Below are 18,986 nucleotides of genomic sequence, written 5' to 3'. Positions count from 1 at the left end.
ATTTATAATGATAAAAGCAGTAATAAATAATAATAATAATAATAAATATTTTTGAGGTTCCCAGAAGTTGCCTGATTTTCCACGGACCAATCGTTGCGTTAGCGTGGCAGTTCCTTTATTATGGTCAAAGTCAAACTCAAACCTAACGGATCAATCATATCGACCCGACCCGGTTTATTGGCTGACTTTCCTTTTTTTTTTTTCTAAAAAAAAAAATTTTAAATATATAAATTAAGAAATGAAATGGTAATTAATGCTTTTTTTTTTCAATGGAAATTATGGTTGAATTTTGTGGATTTTTCTCCTTTTTTTTTTAACGCAAAGAAAGAAATTCAAAAGGCATTTGGTCACTTTCCCATGTTTTAATTCTATTTTAACGGTTTTGACTTTTGACTTTTAGAAGAAGGGTAACCACGATGCATTACTATACAAGAGATCGAATGTCTCAAGCTTGATGTAGGTAAAACAATGAAAATGGTACACCTTAGATAAACTCGGGTCTCGAACAATATCCGTACAAAAGTCATAGATAAATTCAAGATCCAACCATCTTGATTTGAAATTATTAAAAATCAATTAATTATTTATATATATAAATATATAAATAAAAGAAAAGAGAAAAGGAATAAAATCACATGGGAGAGGGAGGAAGGAAGGAAGCAAGTAATGGAAAGTACAATTGACCTAAGTGAGAGGGACACACAATAGGAAGGACCGCAGAGGATCAAAACCCTCCAATGAACTATTTATTTTCCACGTCATCAGACAATATAAGGAAAAAGTCAAAGGCCCAAGTGGTGATGAATTGTTAGTGGGAATTATATTAATTGAAAAAAATGAGAGAGTTCAAATTCAATTTTCAATAATCACCCGAAACAAAAAGAACAGATTTTTTTTGTGAATTTTCCATTAGATATTACTTGAAAATGGGTGGAAAATGGAATCCAGTGTACCTATTTTGCCCTGGTCCTTGATTGTGAGCTAAATTCAATGACCCTTTGGGGTCCGCTCAAGAGAGAGAAAGATGAGAGAGAAAGAGGACTTTTTATTGCTCCAGACGACGACGACGACTCATTAAGGGTCTCATGTAAATGTTCAAATCCAAAGCCTTAATTTCACCTTACCTTCTTCGTGTTTCCATTTCTGGGTTTTGCTTCGATTCAGGTTTGTTCTTCAAAACCCACCTCTGTTCTTCTTTTACTTTCCAAACATTTTCCCAGATTCTCAAACCCTTTGATTTTCCTCCCAAAATGTTGGGGTTTCGGCTTTTTTAATGATGCCTTGTGCCTGTTTCTTTCAAGGGTTTTCTCTGTTCTAAAAGGTTCTTGACAGTTGTCTGTTCCTTGTTCTTTCTTTTACTCGCAGATCTTTCATCGTTTGTTCTTAGTTCAAAGTGTTTGATCTGAGTTTAGCTGACTGGTTGAGCTTGAAGCTTCTTTTACAGGTTTGTGTTTTGGGTTAATGGTGGAAATGAATGGCTTTAATCGCTTGGTTTCTTGATGTTTGAAGATGGGTTGTTCTTAATTCTTGCTAATTAGTTTAGTAAGTGCTTTCAGATGTTGAATTTTGACAAGTTTTGTGATTCTGTTGGTAATTTGCTGCACTTTCTGCTTGGTTGTGTTTGGATTTTTCTTGTGTTGAGGGGAAAAGCTTATGGATTCAGCTCTTTCATGTGTTAGATCTGTCTAGTTTCTTTAAAAGCCCAAGTTCACCGCTATAAGATATTGTCCTCTTTAGGCTTTCTCTTCAAGGTATAAAACTCGTTCGCTAGGGAGAGATTTCCACACCCTTGTAAAGGGTGTTTCATTCTTCTCCCCAACTAACGTGGGATCTCACAATCCACCCCTTTTCGGGGCCCAGTGTCCTCTTGACACTCGTTCCTTTCTCCAATCGACATGGGACCTCACCAAATTCACCCCTCTTCAGGGCTTAGTCTCCTCACTGACACATATGATGCTCGTTCCTTTCTCCCATCGATGTTGGACCCCCACCAAATTCACTCCTTTCAGGGCTCAGCGTCCTTGTTGGCACATCGTCTCATGTCCACCCCTTTTTAAGGCTCAGCGTCCTTGTTGGCACATCGTCTCATGTCCACCCCTCTTTAGGGCTCAGCCTCCTCGATGACACATCGCTCAGTGTCTAGCTCTGATAGAAACATTGTTATTTGGCTAGATTTTCCGTTTGGAATTGGTGGAGTAGTTTTGCTTTCCCTTGTAGAGAGCAATTAGGTTAGAGCTAAAGAGCCTTATTGAGTCATGCTTGTCAATCTTAGCCTCTTTAGACTTTATGTTGCACTCTAAAGCACCTTTCTTTTTGATTACTCATCTCTTTTCTTTCACTTTTGGCTCTTTTCTTGCTCTTTTTCCTCATCTTTTTGCCTTCATTTACAAGATTCTTAGGCACTTTATGAGTTGCTTTGTGTCCATCCGCAGCCATAGGCACATGACAACCGGTATATAAACTACCACGAAATTGTTGAAGAGGCATCGAGATTTACCATCGTTAGTTTTGAGTAAAATGTCATTCCGAAGTATAGTTCGTGATGTGAGGGATAGCATTGGGAGCTTATCTAGACGGGGTTTCGAGGTCAAGCTGAGTGGTCATCATAGAGGAAAGTCCAATGCATCGTCATTAAACGATCTACATGACCAGCCTCCTGTTGTTCAGAATGGCTGCTGGGCTAACCTTCCACCTGAGCTGTTGTATGATGTCATTCGAAGACTTGAAGAGAGTGAAAGCACATGGCCTTCACGACGGAACGTCGTTGCCTGTGCTGCGGTATGTCGTTCTTGGAGAGTTATGTGCATGGAGATCGTTAAAGGCCCCGAAATTTGTGGCAAGCTTACCTTCCCTGTGTCACTTAAGCAGGTACGTTTCTTTTAATATACCTAAAGAGAACTTCATACGCCAAATATTTTAAATTCCGTACTTATTGAACGTTTTTTTTTTTTCCTTCTTTTTAATCTTATAGCCCGGGCCGCGCGATACGTCGGTACAGTGCTTCATTAAGAGGGATAAATCCAGTCTAACATACCACCTCTACTTGTGTCTTAGCCCTGGTAAGAAATATGTTTGTGCCGTTCTTACCTCGATATGCTTATTTTTGGCATTACGACAGCAACGTTTTTCTGATTAAACTAAATGCTCACTCGACAAGGCTTTTCTGTCGTGTTTGTTATTAATCCTCAGTAAATAGGTTCGCCTTTTGTATCATTTTGTAGCATGCTTTTGTTCACTCGTTCGTCGAAGTTATACTTGTTTTATGCATTCCAAGGTCCCACGAAACCGTTGAAACACGAATGACCATGTTTTATGATCATTATTAGGCTTTTGAATTGCATTTAGCGACTTGTTCTGCTGTCGTTCCTGTTATTGTTGAGCTCGTTCTGTTTATAATTTACGGTACTTCGATCGTACAGCTCTGCTCGTCGAAAATGGGAAGTTTCTTCTTGCTGCCAAGCGTACACGAAGAACTACCAGTACAGAGTACGTTATCTCAACGGATGCAGATAACATTTCGAGATCTAGTAGCACGTACATCGGAAAGCTGAGGTGAGATTACACATACACGGACAAATAATGATTTTGATCGATAACTCTGTTAGAACGTTATCCCAATGGATCGTATTTTAGTTCGTAAACTGCATTTGTAAGAGTTTAATACTTTTCTTCGAAGTCGAGATTTAGGTGAAAAGTCAACATTTCTTTCCTGATTCAGCGTCCATGTTTATTTCCAGGTCGAATTTTCTTGGCACGAAATTCATTGTCTATGATACTCAACCACCATATGCCGCTGCTCCGCTCCCTCATCCCGGGAAAACTAGCCGTAGATTTTACTCGAAAAAGGTCTCGCCAAAAGTCCCAACTGGCAGTTACAACATAGCCCATATAAGTTACGAACTAAACGTCTTAGGCACACGAGGACCCCGAAGAATGCATTGTATAATGCATTCGATACCAGTAGCAGCTCTCGATGCAGGCGGTACAGTTCCAGGCCAACCCGAGCTCCTCCCACCCAACTCCCTCGACGACTCGTTTCGGAGTGCATCGTTCTCCAAGACACTAGATCATTCCATGGAGTTCAGTAGTGCAAGATTTTCCGAAATCGGCCGGGCAGCATTAGACGGCGACGGAGAGGGAAAGATGAGACCTTTAGTTCTTAAAAACAAGCCCCCAAGATGGCATGAACAGCTGCAATGTTGGTGTCTCAACTTTCGCGGGCGAGTAACCGTTGCATCGGTGAAGAACTTTCAGTTGATCGCCGCAACTCAGCCAGCTGCTGGCGCTCCAACACCGTCTCAACCAGGTCCTCCCGAGCACGACAAGATCATCCTACAGTTCGGGAAGGTCGGTAAAGACATGTTCACGATGGACTACCGATATCCGCTCTCGGCGTTTCAAGCCTTTGCAATATGCTTGAGTAGCTTTGATACCAAATTGGCTTGTGAATAAAGGAAAGTATCCAAAGCTGTTTTATGCCTCTTTTTTTAACTTTTGGATTTGAGTCTATTAGTTGTGTTCCTCTTTGTGTCGTTTCAGGGTTAGGTTTTAGTGAAATAGTTTGTTATTGTTGGGGGCATTTATGTAAAAGTCATAATTGTAACAGCTCTTACATGTGCAAACTCCATAACTTTTCAAAGAAATGAACACAATCCCCTTTTTACCCTTCTTTTTCTCTTTAAAATGCTTTGATAATAAAGTAAAAAAGACCCAAAGTCTTGGTTTTTATGTCCAAAAGTTTCTATAAAGATTAGTTGTTAGCCCTCACGATCAGAGAGAGGTATGAATATAAGAAATGTTTCGTTCTCTTCTCCGACTGGGATCTCACAGTCTACCCTCTTAGGGGTCAGCATCCTCCTTGACACGTTACTCGATGTTTGACTTTGATACCATTTGTAATAGTCTAAGCCTATCGCTAGTAGATATTGTCCGTTTTAGCCCATTATGTATCGTCGTCAGTTTTACGATTTTGAAACTCGTTTATTTGAGAGAAGTTTCTACACCCTTATAAGGAATGTTTCGTTCTCCTCTCCAACCGATGTGGGATCTCACCATCCACTCTATTGGTGGCTCAGTGTTGTCACTGATACACTGCCCACGACAAATATTGTTCTCTTTGACCCATTGCATATCGTCATCAACCTCACGGTTTTAAAACGCATATAGTAAGGAGAGGTTTCCACATCTTTAAAAGGAATGTTTCACTCTCGTCTTCTCCAACCGATGAGTAATCTCACACAACGAAACAAGACAATCCAATTGTTCTAACTCGAAATCAACTCAATCAAATCATGAACCAACCAACATCCACAAGATTTATAATTTGAATGTGATAACAAAGTTGCCAAAATAAAAAAAGAATAAAGGTTTGAGATTCTCCCAATTGTTTTTGTTTTAAAAATTGGGAATCAAAAAGCATTGCTTTTGAAGGACTCCTTTGCATGTGATGTTTTGCTTACTTCTTACTTTTTCTTTCTTTTTTTTTTTCTTTTTTTTTTTCTTTTTTTTTTTCTTTTTTTTTTTCTTTTTTTTTTTCTTTTTTTTTTTCTTTTTTTTTTTCTTTTTTTTTTTCTTTTTTTTTTTCTTTTTTTTTTTCTTTTTTTTTTTCTTTTTTTTTTTCTTTTTTTTTTTCTTTTTTTTTTTCTTTTTTTTTTTCTTTTTTTTTTTCTTTTTTTTTTTCTTTTTTTTTTTCTTTTTTTTTTTCTTTTTTTTTTTTTTGTGTACATTTTTCTTCTTCCTCTCAAAATCATTCCATCTCTGTTGACATTAAAAGACCAGAGAAAGAGAGTGAAGAAAAGAAGTGAGGGCAAAGAACAACAATCATAAGCTGAACCCATCAAATCCACATTGCTTTGAAGTCAACGACTGGTTCCTTGGACTTATCACTATCGAGCAATCCACCGACACCTGTTGTCATTCAAAATATTTGACTACACAACCATAAACAAAACCTCGTACAAAATCACAAGAACATAATAAAACATAACACGATAAATGCAACATAAACTCAGTGATAGCTAGTGGTTGAGTAGGACGTTTTCTTAAAAAAAAAAATATATATATATTTCCATGATTTTCATTATTCCTTGACACGATTCAATAGATCATTCAAACATACAAACATAGTATAATAGCGAGTAAAATGGAAATATACTTATATTTATAAAGGAGTAAGAGAATTTGAATCTACAACTTTAAACAATTAAACACAATGTGTATGTAAATGAGGTGATATTATAATTATTATATTAGGTTGATAAATAGAGACAAGATATGATGAGTAAAAGGATAAAGTAAATAGGTTAAATAAAATATTTAAAATGACTCCCAAATGTGAAAGGGTTGAAAAAAACAAAGCAGTTTTATTCGGTCGGTGTGGCCCACCATTTTGTCGTAAAGCAACTAAGCGGCACCGTTTTCATCGGCAGCGGTTTCCCAATGTTTTATCACTTTGACTTTTTAATATATATATATATATATATTACGGAAGAAAAACAAAATGTAAATATGATTAATAAATATATACACACATATACATATATTTAAAAAAAAACAACAATAAAAATTATTGAATTTAGAAGAAAAAATCACAATTATTATTGTCTAGTTCTTTTGGGATTGAGAATTATTTTGTATTAGCTAATTGAGGCATAGACTTTTGTACTTCTGTTTTTTATTCTTTTATTTTGTCTATTGTGCTAATTAAAAGTTGGATGTTTTTCTTTTTTAAAATAATAAAGTTCTATATGGATAATTCAAAGTATTAAACTAATAAATTGAAGATTTTTTATGAATAATAATAAATCCTTAAAACACACTGCCCCTACTATTATTAGCGCGGCTTCCTAATCACATTTATTTTTTCTATTAAAATATTAAAAAGTTTAATTATAAACTCTCCTTGCCATTTTAATTTAATTATAAACTTTAATCCACTAATATAAAATATACTTTTTTTTATAAAAAAAAAAATTAAATAAATAGGAAGGACAAATTTGATAGACTAAATGTTAAATTATAATTTTAAAACTTAAAAAAGTTATTAAAAAAAAAAAAAAAAAAAAAAAAAAGCGAAGCGGGAGGAAAATGCGTGCAAAAGAAGACGAGAAATGGGAAGAAAAAGGAACTGACCTGAACGCCAGGAGAATCGAACTCCAATACGCGGATCCTGGCGCCAACTTCGCCCAAAACCCTCAGTTCCACTCGATCGTTCAACGACGCGTCTCTGATCAAATCGGCGGCGTCTGCCTGAAGTAGATTCACTCGATCGACGGCGATCATTGCCTCCACTTCTCTCTGGCTGTGCGCCTCTTGGTAAAATCCAGGCACTATTGCTTTTCCTAGCGGAATCCCGCGGTACATCACTGTGAACCTTGAATTCCCGTATTTGATTCCGACCTTGTTTGGATTCACTGCCGTGAACAGCAATCGAATGTTGAGCGATAGCGCTGCGGAGGTCGTTGTCGGCGTCGGCGTTGTCACGGTCTGTGAATCGGCGGAGGATAAGGAGAAGAGATTCGGAGTGGTTATCCCCATATATTGAACACCGACTCGCTGGAGATCGAATTGAGGCTTCTTAGGCTTGACAGCGAGAACGACGACGAGGACGATCGCGAGAGCGAGGAGAGCGATGAAGGAGAAGAGGAGGCAGAGGCAGCAGCAGCAGCCTCGGAAGGAAGCCGATGAGGAAGATGACGTCGTGTCGTAACCAAAATGCTGCCGACGAGATAACGGTGGCGACGAGGGCGGAGACGGAAAGCGAGCATTCTGAGACTCGGAATTCGGCCTGGACGGTGGCATTGAAGGAAGAGGAGAATGGTGATTGTCGTGTTGGACATTAAAGGGAGCTCTTGACGGTGGCGGTGGAAGAGGACGGTGATTGTTGTTGCTTGGTCCTGCTCTTGCTCTTGACGGTGGCGGTGGAAGAGGACGCTGCGGGGGGTTATTGCGGGAGTTCACATTAGGCCGTGACGTCATCTCCTCCATGGTTGATTAAGCTCTGGTTTTCCTGTTTCAGTGAATCCCTTCGGTTTTTCTAGACAGGGAAAGAAACAGAGAGAAAGAGAGAGAGAGAGCTTGCAGTGAGAATGTGCGTGGCTTTGGATACTTTGCTTAATGCTCAACTAAAGCCACATTGTGTCAAAAGTAAAAGTTTCTGACTCTTATCTTCTATTTCCCTCTTTTTTTTTCTTGTTCATAATTACCTCAAACAAAAAATACAATTTCTTTCTATTATTGAGCTCAAATTTGATGCAAATTTGGTTTTAATTAGTTAAAAAGCACTTGATCTAAAGATAATCAAGAGCATTGCAACTATCCCATTTGATCAATAAACTGAAGCTTATATAGTAAGGTGCAGTAGCACTACCATATTTAGCTGAACATGCTCTTCCTAAGAAAACAATAGACAATAATTCATGGAGCATTTAACTACGTAACCTTTAGTTCAAAAAAGAGATGAGTTCAATTCACGATGGCCATCTAGAATTTAGCATCCCGAGATGTTTCATTGTCAAGCAAATATAGTAGGGTTTGACAAATTAGTTGAGGTGGGCGCTAACAGGTCCAAGTGCATCCCGGGATGTTTCCTTGTCAAGCAAATATAGTAGGGTTGGGCAGATTAGTAAAGGTGGGCACTAACAGGTCCAAGCGCATCCCGGGATGTTTTCTTGTCAAGCAAATATAGTAGGGTAGGCAGATTAGTCGAGGTGGGCGCTAACAAGTCCAAGCGCATCTTGAGTGTTTCTTTGTCAAGCAAATATAGTAGGGTTAGACAGATTAGTCGAGGTAGACGCTAACAGGTCCAAGCGCATCCTAAGACGTTTTCTTGTCAAGCAAATATAGTAGGGTTAGGTAGATTAGTCAAGGTGGGTGCTAACAGGTCCAAACGCATTCCGTAATGTTTCCTTGTGAAGCAAATATAGTAGGATTAGGCAGATTACTCGAGGTGGGCGCTAGCTAACCGGTCCAAGCACATCTCGAGATGTTTCCTTGTCAAGCAAATATAGTAGGGTTAGGTAGATTAGTCAAGGTGGACGCTAACCGGACCAAGCTCTTTCATGGATATCAAAAAGGGAAAAAAGAAGCTAAAGTAAATGGAATAAATTAATCCAAGAATGTGTCATTCTATATCTTGATTCAATCTCGAGTGATGGTTAATCAAAAGTTTATAATGGTCAATTACAACTAATCTTCAATAAATCCAAGGAAAAAGAAAAAGAAAAAGACGAATAATATTCAATAGAGAAAGAGATGGCCACATAAGTATGTTCTGTTATGATGTCATGAATTGAAACCAGGGGGGATTTTACTAAGTCATGGTCGGGACAAACTTAGTGACTAAGCATCCTACCAATTCTATGAAAGCTGTGAAAAAGTAACAAGAGTGTGTGGAACCCATTGGTACGACTTTAGAACACAACAATATTTTAAAAAAGCAAGAAGAATAAAACTAGTATCACAAATCAGGACAGATTCAAACACAAAAGCATAGGGCTAAATATGTACTTACTTCTTCTACTGCACAGCTTTGGGTTTGGACTCGCAACATTGGCTTCAGGTTTTGTGGGTTCCTCGCTCTTCGGGCGTCGAGTACGTCGTCTATCATGTCATCCTCCCCAATGTTAATATCTTCTGCATTATCCTTGTCCTCATCCTTGTCCTCGTTGTTGCTTCGCTGATTACATTGTCTATCATGTCATGTCGTCCTCCCCAACGTTAATATCCTCCATGTTATCCTCATACTCGTTGCTACACCGAGTACATCGTCTATCACGCCATCCGCCCCAACATTAATATCTTCCACATCATTCTCATCCTTGTTGTTGCCATGCAGAGTACATCGTCTATTATGTCATCCTCCCCAACGTTATTATCTTCCACATTATCCTTGTCCTCCACATTATCCTTGTCCTCATTGTTGCTACCCCAAGTACATCATCTATCATGTTGCCTTCCTCAACTTAATATCTTCCACATCATCCTCATCCTCGTTGTTGCAACGTCGAGTACATCGTATATTATGTCGTCCTCCCCAACGTTAATATCTTCCACATTATCCTTGTCCTCATTGTTGCTACCCCGAGTACATCATCTATTATGTTGTCCTCCCCAACTTAGTATCTTCCACATCATCCTCATCTTCGTTGTTGCAACGCCGAGTATATTGTCTATTATATCGTCCTCCCCAAGTTAATATCTACCACATTATCCTTCTCCTCATTGTTGCTACCCCGAGTACATCATCTATCATGTTGTCCTCCCCAACTTAGTATCTTCCACATCATCCTCATCTTCGTTGCAACGTCAAGTACATCGTCTATTATGTCGTCCTCCCCAACGTTTTCCACATTATCCTTGTCCTCATTCTTGCTACTCTGAGTACATCATCTATCATGTTGTCCTCCCCAGCTTAATATCTTCCACATCATCTTAATCCTCGTTGTTGCTACGCGGGTACATCGTCTATTATTTCATCCTACTCAACTTTAATATCTTCCACATTATCCTCGTCTTTTTCGTTGCGACCACCTGGGATGTTCCAATTCTGTCCATGGTTTCCTGCAATTTCCATACATCACTATGTCGTTCCTATCTGTTCTCCTATCTGTTCCTGATACTCATACAACTCCTCTCTTCTGGAGGCTTCCAATTCCATAAAAGCCTGAAATGCATTTGTGTAATACAATAAGTGGATGGACAAACATTTATGTTGACAACATGCAACTAAATATCCAGTTTATATTCCCAATGACACCATCAACAAGCAACCATCCACCACAAAAGAAATTATAAAACAGAACTTTGAGACCAAACCATCCTGGATATGATTAAAATATAGAAGTACATGAAAATTACCATCCTAGATGCTCTTTTATTTCCATCCAATCTAAACGATCCGCTCTGCCTCAAAAGATTTTGTTCCCCATCGTTCTGGTAGACTGCCATCACTCCCAGACGTTTCTTCCTGAGACTTTCTTGCATCCTCTCCTTTGGCTTCTTCATTTATCTCCTCCATCAATGCTCGAAAGTTATCTTGCTTCATTTCTAAGTTTACCAATCAATCGTTTCCTTGCAGCCAATCGTTTATAATCCGGAGTGGTTAATTTCTAATTTTAGCAACAAAACCCCGAGATTAGGCTTAAAAAATGTTAAGAATGCCCCAGAAAGAAATCAATTTCCAAGCCCCACCTTACAACGGCAGATGATAACCGCCGCTTAGTAGGAGTCTGGTTTTCAGCATCGTTCATTTCCGCCTGAAGCATAACACTCGAGTTATCGATACAATCATCAACGAAAAGAATTCATAAGGTTTTCAGCACAAATTTCTAAAATGATGCAATCAAAATTAAAACCAAGCTTCATGAGGCAGAAACATCGTTCATCTAACAAACTAGTCCATGTCCACGAAAACAATACTAAAAAGCATCACGACTAGAGAGAGATAGAACGATCATAAAATAAACAGAGCACCGACGAGGTCCATTAGTTGCGAAGTTTCTCCGAAGTCCGCGAGGATCACAAAGTAGTTCTGTAATGTGAAAAACCATCAATGCATCACTGAACAAGCGAAAAGAAGAAAGAATCCAACACAGAGAAGAACAAGAAGACGAAGACGAAGACGAAGAAGAAGATGAACCTCCCGGTGTTGACCTTGAAGCTCATCAATCTCCTTGCAAAAGATCCTCCTCCGTGTTCTCATGGCAGCGGCGTTACTTCCCATGGGAAGAATGTGGTATGGAACTCTGAACTGAGAGGAAGAAGAAAGCGGGAGGCTTCCCGGTGCTTCGTCTCTGCTTCGCGCAAAACACTTCCAAAACGGTGCCGTTTTTCATATACTCCAATGGACCCACAAATTAGTCGTGGCATTAACAAGTGGGCCCCACTACCAGAAGAAGAGATAGAAGAAACCGATTTTCCCGGTCCACCCACCACATATACAGTTCATCGATTTAATATTAACAAACAACGTCCACCGCGAATCCGCCATTACGGCTCTTCCTCATCCACGTGCCACCCATATCTCACGATCCGATTTCGATTGTCCTAAAAATCCAATCCTCCGCCTTCACCTCAACCGTCCCATTCAATTGAAATCGCCGTCCCTGTGCGTACTGTGTACCGGTTCCAAATTCTAAGCCGCGATGTTGAGCGGCGGTGTCGGCGGGGGAAGCGTTTACTGGGGATCGAGGAACGAGCCCAGGATTTGTAGAGGCGTTGTGGTTCTCTTCGCTTGGGTTTCGATTCAGCATCGCCACTTGGATAAGTTCGTCCAGCTTTACGCCTCGCTTGGATGGAATTCCCTTGTTTGTTATGCTGATTTTCTCAATATGTGAGTTCTTCTTTCTTGTTCTTCGTTAATACGCTTCATCGTATGAGGATTTGGGTATTAGGTTCATGAATGTTTTAGTCTGTCTTCTTCATCTAGGTTCTTCGGTTCTTGAATTGCGAGCTTTCCTATTTAGTTCTGAACAGATTTGAGGGGTTTTCGTTTTCTGTAAATACTTGGACCTGACCTGAAATTCCCATTTCATTTGGATTTGTTCTATCCCTCTATTTGTTCTTAAATGATTTATATTTAACATATTGTTCTGTTCTTGCTGACCGTAATACGTTCAGATTTGATCCTGAAAGAGCTACATCCCTGGCATTTCTTGTTCTTAATGAGCTCGTTGAGGTCAGTAGCATTTCTCTCTTATTTTGTATGCCTTTTCATTCGATGAATTTCTCAATGGCTACGATTTTGTAACGATATGGTTTAAATTGTTTCTCTACAGGAGCTAAGAATGAAGCTGCGTCCTGTAGTTTTTGTAGGTCTAAGTGGTGCATCAAAGGCTTGTATGTGCAGAGTTTTGCAGGTGACTTAGTTCACTTACAGAGAATTCTCCATCTAATGCTTAAATTTTCCATTGAATATGTAACTTTGATGCAACTGCTAACGTGTTAATGAATGAATTGCTGCATAAATTTCAGATCATTGAGGGAAGATGTGGCAGTCCACTTTACATGGTTAGCTTTTCATTGATTTATATTCTTTAAGTTTCTCTTTAAACAATGCTGCATTGTGTTATTAATTCGGTTTAGAATGATATTTTCGTCGCCTTCTTTTTACTGTGAAGGCGGAATGTCAAATGATCAGAGCTTGTGTTTCTGGGCACATCTATGATTCCAGTCCCATAGAGCTTATAAGTGACTTGGGCGCTCGATTTGCCATACATCCCGCTGTTCTAAAAGTGCCCGGATCGTCACAACTCATCTCCTGGCTTGCTAAAGGCGTCTCTTCTGGTCTTGATGCTCTATATCTTACTAGATTTGATTCACAGCGTGATGAGTATTGGCGGACACTGTGCTCATCTGTTGTAAGCTTCCTAATTTAGTTTTTAGCTTCCTGAACTTTGTTTCATATTCTGAAGTTAGTAAGTTTTCGTGCTTTTCTTAGAATATTGGTGCCCCATTTCTCATTATGTGCTCTGAGAAGGACGATCGTGCTCCTTATAAAGTTATCTGTGATTTCACCAAGAGTATTCAAGAATTAGGAGCTGATGTTCAGCTGGTAAAATTCAAAGACTCCCCACACTTAGGTTTGTCTCAAACTTATGTTTACTTTGTAGTACTTTCATGTAGAACAAAGGCATAGTTTAAGTTCTCTTGACTACCATGTCTATGAAGGTTATTGACAACTATGAGATCTCACATCGGTTGGAGAGGAGAACAAAACATTCCTTATATGGGTGTGGAAACCTCTTCCTAGCCAACACATTTTAAAACCTTGAGAGGAAGCCTTTGAAGGGAAAGCCCAAAGAGGTCAGGTTTGAGCTATTACAAATGGTATCAGAGCCAGTCACTAGGAGGAGGATGTTGGGGCCCCAAGAGGGGTGGATTGTGAGATCTCACATCGGTTGGAGAGGAGAACGAAGCATTCCTTATAAGGGTGGTGTGAAAACCTCTCCTTAGCAGACGCATTTTAAAACATTGAGGGGAAGCCCTTGAAGGGAAAGCCCAAAGGGGACAATATCTGCTAGCGGTGGGGTTGGACTGTTACAAATGGTGTCAGAGCCAGTCACCGGGCGGTGTGCCAACGAGGACACTGGGTCCCCAAAGGGGGTGGATTGTGAGATCCCACATCAGTTGGAGAGGGGATCGAAGCATTCTTTATAAGGATGTGAAAACCTCTCCCTAGCATACGCGTTTTAAAATCTTGAGGGGAAGCCCTTGAAGGAAAAGCTCAAAGAGGATAATATCTACTATCGGTGGGTTTAGGTTGTTACAATATCAGAAGAAATTGCCTGTTTTATATGATTGGTCGTGCTTTTTCCTTATTAGCCGGTAGAAATTTGTAGTTTGATGTTTAATTTCCTTTGTAAATCTTGAGTTCAACGTGCATAAACAAGATTTGAATGAGAGATTCTAGCAGCTTGTCTGATGTGATATCTATTTCATGTCAGGTCATTACAAAAATTACCCAGCTCAATATAGAGCTGCTGTGACCATATTTCTTGAGAAGGCATCATCAGTTTACTCCCACAAAATCCCACAATTTAAAGGAGAAAGAAGAGGAATGGAAGGCGATGGAATGCCTGAATTGATATGTGACCTTCAGAATGCAGCAGTTAATTCAAACCAGAGTTTTCGAAGAGTCGCAGTCGGGCCAAGTGATCACTTCTTCTTGCCAAGCTCAGCAGATTCCCAGGACGGTCGGGAGCATCATCCTCCCATGCATGATCAGAAAGAAAGAATATCTCCACTTTCAAGCCCCCAAGGAATCAGTGCACACAGCGTACTCGGCCAGTTCCTCTTCGACGTTTGTGTGCCCAAAAATGTTGAAGGTTGGGACATCAAGTTCCACGGCTCTCTGAACGGGCAACCACTTGCTTCAGCTCGCAGGCACTCTCCCTTCCCCGTTTCAAAGCTTATCCGTCGCTCTAGACTGTGAAAAACTGGGGTTTTAGCTGTGTGAGTTTATTATCATCTAACCTATAGCTACCACATCTAGTTCAAATACTAGCCAGAGAATCCCTCCCTTATGGTACTATTAGCAATATTAGGAGGTTGTACCTCTGTGGGGACGAAAGGGTGGCTCAGTGTCGTTGTATCCTCGGGCACTGGTAAAGGCATAGAAGTTTCAGACTGCTCTATGGAGCGATAGGTTGCGACGACAGGCTCGGAAATAGGTTAGAGAAGTGTTGTATGATGACGATGATGATACACAGTAGCAGGGTTTTTTGTTGATAGAGTTTAGTGTAGAGAAGGAAGTGTAAAAAGAGAACCCCCACTCCACTCTGTTGACAGAACTGTTAGTTGGAAGTTTGAATAATGTATATACTTCAACTGAACAAACAACCAAGATTAGCAATTATGATCGCACATATATTCATTTTAACGATACGAGACAAGTTTTTGAGTGATTTTGAGAATAGTATTAATCTAATTTGAAGTTAAATCCTAAGACATTTAAACTACATTTGAAATAACTTTCACGTCAGAAATCTCAATACGAATATAACTTGCATGTTCGGTTTAGGTGGTTTATGCTCAGTAGAACATAATTTATATGTTTGGTTTAAGCAATGATGGTAAATAGAAAGAAGTAGCACAATAAAAGCAAAATATTAGTAAGAAGTAAAATATTAGTAAAAATAGGATTAGGCACAAAGAGTGAAACATTAGATTTAGGTATTAGTAAAAATAGAGAAGTTTAGGTCGTGTAGAAAAAGTAAAATAGCACAAAAGAGTGAAACATTAGTAGGTATTAGTAAAAATAGAGAAGTTTTAGGCAGAAAAAGTAAAATATTAATAAAAAAAATAGAATATAGGAGTTAGAGAGATTTAGGCCTAATAAATAGAAGAAGAATGAAATATTAGTAAAAAATAGAATAACCAGATTTAGAGAGATTTAGGGATAATATAAAAAAAAAAGTAAAATATTAGTAAAAATAAAACATAAAAGTAAACACAGTAGAAATAAAATGAAATATTAGTAAAAAATATAATAGAGAGATTTAAACACAGTATAAAGAAATGAAATATTAGTAAAAAATAGAATAGAGGAGTTTAAAGAGATTTAGATAGTACACAGAAGTGAAATATTAATAAAAATAGAAAGGTTTAAAATAGAGAGGTTTAGATATAACATAGAAATGAAATATTAGTAAAAGAGGTTTAGACATTCTAAGATAGGAAATATTAGTAAAAAATTAGAATAGAAAAGTTTAAACACAGTGAAATATTAGTAAAAATAGAGAGGTTTACCTTAAAAAGTGAAACATTAGTAAAAATGAAGGTTTAGAGATGTTTAGGCACAGAGAAAGAAATGAAATATTAGTACAAAATATAACAGATTTAGAGAGATTTAAAGAGATTTAGACTGTAGAAAGGAATGAAATATTAGTAAAAATAGAAATGTTTAGACACAGTCAAATATTAGTAAAAATAGAGAGATTTAGGTACGGGTATAAAGAAGTGAAATATTAGTAAAACTACAGAGATTTAGGTACAGTATAAAGAAGTGAAATATTAGTAAAACTACAGAGATTTAGGTACAGTATAAAGAAGTGAAATATTAGTAAAAATAGAGAAATTTAAGTACAGTATAAATAAGTGAAATATTAGTAAAAATAGAGAGATTTAGTTACGGTATAAAGAAGTGAAATATTAGTAAAATTAGAGAGATTTAGGTACAGTGGAAAGAAGTGAAATATTAGTAAAACTACAGAGATTTAGGTACAGTATAAAGAAGTGAAATATTAGTAAAAATAGAGAAATTTAGGTACAGTATAACGAAGTGAAATATTAGTAAAAATAGAGAGATTTAGGTAGAGTATAACAAGTGAAATATTAGTAAAAATAGAGAGATTTAGGTAGAGTATAACTAAGTGAAATATTAGTAAAAATAGAGAGATTTAGGTACAGTATAACAAAGTGAAATATTAGTAAAAATAGAGAGATTTAGGTACCGTACAAAGAAGTGAAATATTAGTAAAAATAGAGAGATTTAGGTACAGTGAAAGAAGTGAAATATTAGTAAAACTAGAGAGATTTAGGTAGTATAAGTGAAATATTAGTAAAAATAGAGAGATTTAGGTACAGTATAAGAAGTGAAATATTAGTAAAAATAGAGAAATTTAGGTACAGTATAAAGAAGTGAAATATTAATAAAAATAGAGAGATTTAGGTACATTATAAAGAGTGAAATATTAATAAAAAATAGAGAGATTTAGGTACAGTATAAAGAAGTGAAATATGAGAAAAAAATAGAGAGATTTAAGTACAGTGAAAGAAGTGAAATATTAGTAAAACTAGAGAGATTTAGGTACATAAAGTATAAGTGAAATATTAGTAAAAATAGAGAGATTTAGGTATAAAGTATAAGTGAAATATTAGTAAAAATAGAGAGATTTAGGTATAAAGTATAAGTGAAATATTAGTAAAAATAGAGATATTTAGGTATAAAGTATAAGTGAAATATTAGTAAAAATAGAGAGATTTAGGTACGGTATAAAGAAGTGAAATATTAGTAAAAATAGAGAAATTTAGGTACATTCTAAAGAAGTGAAATATTAGTAAAAATAGAGAGATTTAGGTAAGTGAAGTGAAATAGAGAGATTTAGGTGAGTGAAGTGAAATAGAGAGATTTAGGTAAGTGAAGTGAAATAGAGAGATTTAGGTAAGTGAAGTGAAATAGAGAGATTTAGGTAAGTGAAGTGAAATAGAGAGATTTAGGTAAGTGAAGTGAAATATGAGTAAAAATAGAGAGATTTAGGTACAGTGAAAGGAGTGAAATATTAGTAAAACTAGAGAGATCTAGGTAAAGTATAAAGAAGTGAAATATTAGTAAAAATAGAGAGATTTAGATACAGAGCAAAAAAAAAAGTGAAAAATTAGTAAAAATAGAGAGATTTAGGTAGAATAGAAATAAATATTAATAAAAAATGGAGAGATTTAGTTACAGTGCAGTGAAATATTATATAGAGATTTAGGTACCGTGTAAAAGAGTGAAATATTAGTAAAAATGGAGAGATTTAGTTACCGTGTAAAAGAATGAAATATTAGAGATTTAGGTATAGTAGAAGAAGTGAAATATTAGTAAAAGTAGAAGAAGTAAAATATTAGTAAAAATAGAGAGATTTTGGTAGAGTGATTTAGGTACAGGGAAAAAAAATGAAATATTAGTAAAAATACACTGATTTAGGTAAGTAGAAGAAGTGAAATATTAGTAAGAGTAGTGAAATATTAATAAAGATAGAGAGATTTAGGTAAGTGTAAAAAAAGTAAAATATTAGTAAAAATACATAGATTTAAGTACAGTAGAAAGGAATGAAATACAATGTGAAATATTAATAAAAAATACAGATTTAGGTACAGGAGTAAAATATTAGTAAAAATAGATAGAGAAAAAAAAAAGAGTGAAATAGATAGATTTATGTGAGTAGAAAATAGTGAAATATTAGTAAAAATACAAAGGTACAAGAAAGACCTGAAATATTAGTAAAAATAGGGAGATTTAGGTAAAATAATAAAAATTATGATAGGGAGGTTTAGAAATAGTAGAAAGAAAAAAATATTAATAAAATAGAGAGATTTAGGTGAATATTATTAGTAAAAATAAAAAAAAAATGAAATATTAATAAAGACAGAAATTTAAATATTAATAGAAAGATTTAAATAAAAATGAGTGAAATATACCTGAACCATAGAAATTAGTTAAATATTAGTAAAAAATATAATAGAGAGATTTGGAGAAAGGACTGATTATTAGTAAAAAGGTAGAAATTTAGTTAGGAAGTTTAAAATAAGTATCAGGTTACTATAGAGGTTTAGAAAAAATATACTATCACGTACCTATAAATAGAAACACATGAAATATTAGTAAAAATAAAAAGATTTAGAAAGATTTAGACATATATCAAGTTACTGTCAATATAAACACATGAATATTAGTAAAAATAGAGAGATAAAGAAACACAGGATCATAGTTCCTATAAATAGAA

At 36.6% G+C, this 18,986-nt stretch overlaps 3 protein-coding genes across 6 annotated transcripts; 2 read left to right on the top strand and 1 right to left on the bottom strand.

The window, feature by feature from the left end:
- The first annotated feature begins 948 nt into the window (after positions 1-948).
- LOC111480281 (tubby-like F-box protein 8) lies at positions 949-4,668 on the top strand. The gene is made up of 6 exons (XM_023125240.1): positions 949-1,164; positions 1,366-1,444; positions 2,433-2,868; positions 2,972-3,059; positions 3,420-3,552; positions 3,738-4,668. The coding sequence occupies exons 3-6, from the start codon at positions 2,518-2,520 to the stop codon at positions 4,450-4,452; spliced, it is 1,287 nt and encodes a 428-aa protein (XP_022981008.1). The 5' UTR covers positions 949-1,164; positions 1,366-1,444; positions 2,433-2,517; the 3' UTR covers positions 4,453-4,668.
- Positions 4,669-5,679: 1,011 nt separating this feature from the next.
- Positions 5,680-11,778, bottom strand: LOC111480977 (proline-rich receptor-like protein kinase PERK10). Of its 4 annotated transcripts, none has more exons than XM_023126241.1 (7): positions 11,639-11,778; positions 11,477-11,559; positions 11,191-11,255; positions 10,858-11,108; positions 9,512-10,663; positions 7,132-8,035; positions 5,680-5,907 (listed from the first exon to the last, which is right to left on the bottom strand). In XM_023126241.1, the coding sequence occupies exons 6-7, from the start codon at positions 7,984-7,986 to the stop codon at positions 5,821-5,823; spliced, it is 942 nt and encodes a 313-aa protein (XP_022982009.1). In that variant the 5' UTR covers positions 7,987-8,035; positions 9,512-10,663; positions 10,858-11,108; positions 11,191-11,255; positions 11,477-11,559; positions 11,639-11,778; the 3' UTR covers positions 5,680-5,820. The 4 variants fall into 4 exon arrangements, with proteins under 4 accessions (XP_022982009.1, XP_022982003.1, XP_022981995.1 ...); XM_023126235.1 differs by having other exon boundaries at positions 11,477-11,530; XM_023126227.1 differs by having other exon boundaries at positions 11,191-11,530.
- A 179-nt stretch (positions 11,779-11,957) lies between these two features.
- LOC111480388 lies at positions 11,958-15,333 on the top strand. Its single transcript, XM_023125393.1, has 7 exons — positions 11,958-12,331; positions 12,619-12,676; positions 12,777-12,857; positions 12,973-13,008; positions 13,119-13,358; positions 13,439-13,580; positions 14,445-15,333. Exons 1-7 carry the CDS (start codon positions 12,144-12,146, stop codon positions 14,930-14,932), a joined length of 1,233 nt encoding a protein of 410 aa, XP_022981161.1. The 5' UTR covers positions 11,958-12,143; the 3' UTR covers positions 14,933-15,333.
- The last annotated feature ends 3,653 nt before the right edge of the window (positions 15,334-18,986 follow it).

Source organism: Cucurbita maxima, unplaced genomic scaffold (genome assembly GCF_002738345.1).
Source record: "Cucurbita maxima cultivar Rimu unplaced genomic scaffold, Cmax_1.0 Cma_Scf00001, whole genome shotgun sequence".
NCBI classification, from domain to species: Eukaryota; Viridiplantae; Streptophyta; class Magnoliopsida; order Cucurbitales; family Cucurbitaceae; genus Cucurbita; species Cucurbita maxima.
This window is presented reverse-complemented; position numbering and strand designations above follow the sequence as displayed.

Coding starts and splice junctions, on each gene's coding strand:
- LOC111480281 (XM_023125240.1), top strand. CDS start 2,518: ATGTCATTCCGAAGTATAGTTCGTGATGTGAGGGATAGCATTGGGAGC. Junction 3,060..3,419: donor CTACTTGTGTCTTAGCCCTG/GTAAGAAATATG, acceptor TCGATCGTACAG/CTCTGCTCGTCGAAAATGGG. Junction 3,553..3,737: donor ACGTACATCGGAAAGCTGAG/GTGAGATTACAC, acceptor GTTTATTTCCAG/GTCGAATTTTCTTGGCACGA.
- LOC111480977 (XM_023126241.1), bottom strand. CDS start 7,986: ATGGAGGAGATGACGTCACGGCCTAATGTGAACTCCCGCAATAACCCC. Junction 5,908..7,131: donor TCGATTCTCCTGGCGTTCAG/GTCAGTTCCTTT, acceptor GAATGACAACAG/GTGTCGGTGGATTGCTCGAT.
- LOC111480388 (XM_023125393.1), top strand. CDS start 12,144: ATGTTGAGCGGCGGTGTCGGCGGGGGAAGCGTTTACTGGGGATCGAGG. Junction 12,332..12,618: donor TATGCTGATTTTCTCAATAT/GTGAGTTCTTCT, acceptor TAATACGTTCAG/ATTTGATCCTGAAAGAGCTA. Junction 13,009..13,118: donor GTGGCAGTCCACTTTACATG/GTTAGCTTTTCA, acceptor TTTACTGTGAAG/GCGGAATGTCAAATGATCAG.